This window comes from Heteronotia binoei, chromosome 4 (assembly GCF_032191835.1).
Source record: "Heteronotia binoei isolate CCM8104 ecotype False Entrance Well chromosome 4, APGP_CSIRO_Hbin_v1, whole genome shotgun sequence".
Taxonomy (NCBI): Eukaryota; Metazoa; Chordata; class Lepidosauria; order Squamata; family Gekkonidae; genus Heteronotia; species Heteronotia binoei.
In genome coordinates, this window is record NC_083226.1 from 132,314,907 (window position 1) to 132,320,215 (window position 5,309).

Sequence of the window (5,309 nt, forward strand, 5' to 3'; positions counted from 1 at the left end):
ACAACAATATTGTCCACCTACCAGCTTATTAACCACTCTGAAAACCACTATATATATTAAATTATCAAAATTGTTCTGGGATTGTTTTCTTATTTATATACTAAGGCAAGGAGTGTCATATCTCTGTACAGAATTTTGCCTAGAAAGTTGGATACATAAATAAGTACAGGATATTACAGGACATGCCGCCTTTTACTGCATGAAGTCACTGCAGGGATAGACGACAACGTGCAATTACAACACTAGATCATCTAGCATTGTACCCTACTCTGAAATCACAGGGTCAAGAGATAATGCACTGTGGTTTCCATGACAGGAGCATTCAAGACATGCAGTCTGAACTGAATGTGTCTTGCCGGATGCATTCCCAACTTACATGAGGAACAGTCTACTTCAATTTTTATGACCTCATTGTATTTTAAAACAATCCCTTGAAAACAAATTCCAGAGACTTCTTAAAAAAAAAAAAAGGTACAGAAGCTAATGTAATTTTGCAATTCGCAACATATTTTTCCTGGTTCAGGTGCTGTTGCATTTTATACAGAAACTTTTTTTAAAGATGTCAGAACTACTGGAAACAATTTTTTACAAGAAGAAAAATGCAGCTGTTTTCTAACACAAACTTTAAAAGGTTAATATAAACTGAGTTTTCCTAAATGAAAATCGTAAGATGCACTTCAAAACATACAGACAAGAATTAAATATTATTGTGTAAAGAAACTACACAGCCAATTTGAATTTAGTTTTTACAAGAAAGACTACAAATAAAACACATCATTTCTGTGTAAACAAACCTTAAGACATACTTATATTTTGTCATATATGTGAGAAGCTGCATTCAAACTGGGGTTTCTTATTACATAAAACAGGTATATTAATACACCATATAGAATGACAAGCACGTGGAAAAATACAATTTCCTTGAAGAAGTGATGTCTATGCAAGAAACCTGATTCATGAGGATCAGTTCTAAAACTTTCAGAACTTTAGGTTGTATTGTCCAAAGCTTCTCTGCTAGCCTTGAGGAGGATAAATCTACATTCAGGCAATAGCAAATAACTTCACCAAGCAAATATCTAGACTGATACAAGCAATACCAACAACCGGTTTCTTATTTACTGCATTTATACAGGAAGAACATCCAAAGGTATTCTCCTGTTGCTAAATTCTGCAAAATACCACTAATGTTTCAGCACCACAGAGGTCTGTTGATGAATAACACCAATGTGTAAAAAGAAAAAAGAGGGGGGGGGGATGAATGCTTCCATCTTTTTCTGACAGTAGAAAGTTGGCTAGGATCTACTTTTATGATTTATAAAACACAAAAATCCATTAAAGGTAAAAAATTAATTCAGTAAAAATTATCAGGATAACTTCTTCATAAGGTTTAAGTCGTGTGGTCCCCACTATTTTAAGCACGCTGATAAAAAAGTCAAGTTTTTTTGTGTTTTTTTTTAAAAAGATGCATACAGGGACAGAAATGTTGGCAGCTTCTAATTCAGAGAACTCAGTCAGGATTTGTTTAATCAGTTTTTTTACCCAAAACTGTCTTCAAGCATTCTTAATAGTGCAATATTATTGAGTTTATTCCAGCCTAAGCATATTAAAATAAAAAAATATATAAAAAAATAAAAATAAAATCAGTGGGCTTTGACATTAATAGGATTATACTATGAATGTTTGACCTCCAAAGTACTATAACTTATGACTTCCAATGAAAGTGCAACACGAGTCTGAAAGTACAACATGAGTCTGTTGGGCCTCAGAAATCCATAATTTTCTTATTTTCTCAGACAGTTAGCTATTATCATTTCGCCAATGACTGAAGCATTAGTTAATTTACCTACACAAAACCAAATCTTATTTCATAAGGTTTTTTTGAAGATTATTCTTAATAATTTTCAGTTATTGTCTTTTATCCATTGTTCAATCCACTGTATAATCTGATCTAAATTCTGCTCCATATCATCTGGAGTGTTGCTAGGCAACTGGTGGACAATTTCTTCTTTATAAGAGGACATTGCTTCTTCATAAATAGTCTGAAAAATCTCACACTGAATGTTGTCCTGAAGTTTTTTCCCTCTATAACCCCTAGGAAAAAATAAGCAAGAGTTAACAAAATTATATAATTGAGTTTTGGAAATATTTCAGTAAGTGTCACAGATCTAGCAAAAAAGAACAAGCAGCAGTTGCTGAGCTTGGCTGGCAACATCAGCTGAACACTTCTGCAGACTACAATTGGCAACCAGCAAGTTTCAGTAAAATACAGTTCAATACTTGATATTCTTGTCAAAGAATACGTCTATACAATAAGTCAGTACAATCCTGAAGTAGAAGTTCAGAAGCTCATTTGATTTATATGAAGATGCAAGGAATACATTAAATGGACATTGTCCAGGTGAAAGGAGTAGCAGGAAAACGAGCACACACTTGATCAAGAAGAGAATAAATGTATAATTCAAAGACATGGTTTATTAATTAACAGCCAAAAGACAATTATGTCCATGCCGAATCTACAATAGTTATTTCTTCTTATGCCAATAAAGGTAACTGAACTGAACTATAAACTGCTGTAATCACTGGAAACAATAAAAATTGGTTAACATACTACACACATAACTACAGTGGATTTATCTGAGAATATACAGAAAATCTTGTAACATCCTGGAGTTTATAAGAATGTAAAGCCAATTAAATAAGGCAGCTAGGCAATAACAGAGAAAATTTAGATATGAAATAGTCTTTTAAAAACTCATGAGAAGTCTGCATTAAAAATAGGGCTTTTTCAATATTGAAGGTCCTCACCTTGTGTACCTAGGGTAAGCTGATTCATGAAAAACATTTATGTAGAATTTTTAAAATGTATGTAGAATTAAACTGTTAGAATTTTTATGTTGAATATTTTACAAGTGTGCCTATAACAGTGCTGTGCTATACCTGAAAAGAATCTAGAATCATTGTCAGGGTTCACCTTATGCCAATATGTTAATAACAATGTATCTGGAAGCTGAATAACTTCTTAAGAAGTCTATAGCGTCTTAAGAACAATGCTTAACGCTGGTTAATTGGACAGAATACCATTGGGTGTAACGTAAGAACCCACAGCACAGAATTCCATTTACCACACCATTTACCTGCTTTCCAGTCTGTCATACAGGAAAGAGTTTTCAGTGCGAAGCACAAATACTATATTAAACCAGCGTTCAGGAAAGAAATCACAGCTGTGATAATCAACTATAACACCACCATCAGTCATCTTGTCTTCTAATTCATCAATTACCTAAAGGGGAAAAACATCAGATGAAGAAATTCTAAAAACATATTTTGGAATTTAAAATAAAACCACAACTCTGCTAAAGTTTAGACATGATCTCACCCGATCTTCATCCAGCACTGGACATTCATATTCTTCATCATAACCTTCATATAATTGACCTTGGATAAAAAGAAGACTATCATTATGGAATCATTAAAAACAGCTTTGGAACAAAGAACTTGTTCAGGCTCAATATGCTCTCCAAGAAGCACATTCTGTGCATTTTTACTCAGAAGTGAGTCCCACTTAGTTTTTTTTATTTCTTTATTTTATTATTTAGACTTTTAGGCTCAGCAAGGCTTACATCAGAGTAAAAACACAACGATCTAAACAATATGAATTAAACATTAAAACACACTACAGTTCCAGATGACAAATAAATTGAATTAAGATTGCAGCCGAGAGTGCCATATTGCTTGCTGTCCTGTCGCTGTCCTCATCCAAAGGCCTGGTGGAACATTCTCTGCCTTACATGCCCTGCAAAAAGGTAGCAAATCCTGCAGGGCACGATGTTATCTGGCAGAGTTCTACTAGGCAGTGGCCAGGGCAGAGAAGGACTAAATAGGACTAACTCTAACTCAAGCGTATATAGGATTTTAACAAATTTTGTTTCATGAATTAACATCAAATGACACAGAGGTAGCTTTTCAATAAACAGTGGTTTACTTCCACAGTAACTTTAGCAGTAGAGAACTTGGCATTTTTAACATTCATACCTCCTAACATAGCAGTTATTAAAAGGCAGTTTTTATTAAAGGAACATAATTAACGCAGCACGTTCTCTATATATAATTCAGATTACATTTAAGAAAATCTACCTTCTTTGGCCATATCGCCAACATTAACATAAACCAAATTTGTTTTTGCAGCAAGCTCTTTGCCTAGAGTGGTTTTCCCAACACCTGGGGTACCTAGAAAGAGGAAAACAGAAAGAAACAACAATAACTCACATAACGATGAACAAACGTACCTAAATTCAAGTAAAGCAACTTGCATTTTAAACACACACACATACATATACACATGTTCTTATATTACGGAATCAGAGAATTGATCCCCTTTTCTTCTTACCAGTAAGCAAAATATTAGGTCTCCTCATAGTCACTTCGCCGACTCTACCCCAGTCCAGAAAGTTGTCACAGAGAAAGCACGTGCGACTTCTGAGAGGGCCTTCGCCAACCCTGCTGAGACAGGCGCGTAGTAAGGACGTCACCAGTCTTCGCTCTTCTTTCTCCCTTCCGCTCGTAGGCACGGGCTGTGAATTGAGATTTACTTACGTGGTTGTTTGTTTTTTCGGCGAGCGGGGGGGAATTCCATTAAGTTTTTTTTCGGTGACCTTTGGGCGATTTCGGGGGGACTGAATTAAAGAGTGGATATGATATTTATTACGGGCGGCTCGTGAAACCCTAAGGGCCGAGGTGTAAAGGAGGTCCCACTCCTTGGAGAATCCTGAATGGCCTAAAACAGGAGGGGAAATAAAAGGTATTTTCCATTATAACTTAACATAACAGAAGGGTTAGGCCACAGCTGTAGCGTAGGAGAGAAACGCGGATAGCATCAAGGGAGCAGCGCTTGCAAGCTGTTGGATCATCGCACAGATAGAGCCACTCCGCTTTGGTCGCTAGCAGATTTTCTCCCACACCCAGACTGTCATAATTTATGCGCAGTGTAATCCTAAACATATTCACTAAGCATATTTATCCACTGGGCCCTAATGGAGCTTGCACACCTAGAAGGCATGCTTAGCATTGCAGCCACAGTCTCCTTTCTTCGCAAAGTGCTTGTTACCTTCCCTCGTGTTTATAAAAGAGAAAGGCGCTCCTTAGAAAGACCAGTCACTTTCCCCCAATGTCGTAAATTCTCTCCGTACTTCCTTCCCCCCCGCCGCGGACGGGCTGGACGATTCTGAAACAATATTTGTGTTCCATTATTTTAAACATGTTTTGCAGAACTGGGGTGTGCTTAAATTTTGTGTAATCTGTAGTGAAGGTAT

The 5,309-nt window shown here is 36.1% G+C and overlaps 1 protein-coding gene across 1 annotated transcript; it reads right to left on the reverse strand.

Annotated features, from left to right (window-relative positions):
- Window positions 1-397: 397 nt before the first annotated feature.
- AK6 (adenylate kinase 6) lies at window positions 398-5,086 on the reverse strand. Its single transcript, XM_060235770.1, has 5 exons — window positions 4,388-5,086; window positions 4,135-4,227; window positions 3,377-3,435; window positions 3,135-3,280; window positions 398-2,091 (listed from the first exon to the last, which is right to left on the reverse strand). The coding sequence occupies exons 1-5, from the start codon at window positions 4,413-4,415 to the stop codon at window positions 1,902-1,904; spliced, it is 516 nt and encodes a 171-aa protein (XP_060091753.1). The 5' UTR covers window positions 4,416-5,086; the 3' UTR covers window positions 398-1,901.
- Between the last annotated feature and the right edge of the window lie 223 nt (window positions 5,087-5,309).

What these genes read in the sequence shown, in the direction of transcription:
- AK6 (XM_060235770.1), bottom strand. Translation starts at nt 4,415, where the DNA reads ATGAGGAGACCTAATATTTTGCTTACTG. An exon ending in CAGTGCTGGATGAAGATCGG is followed by an intron (nt 3,281 to 3,376) that starts GTGAGATCATGT and finishes TTTCCCCTTTAG; the next exon opens with GTAATTGATGAATTAGAAGA. An exon ending in TATGACAGACTGGAAAGCAG is followed by an intron (nt 2,092 to 3,134) that starts GTAAATGGTGTG and finishes ATTTTTTCCTAG; the next exon opens with GGGTTATAGAGGGAAAAAAC.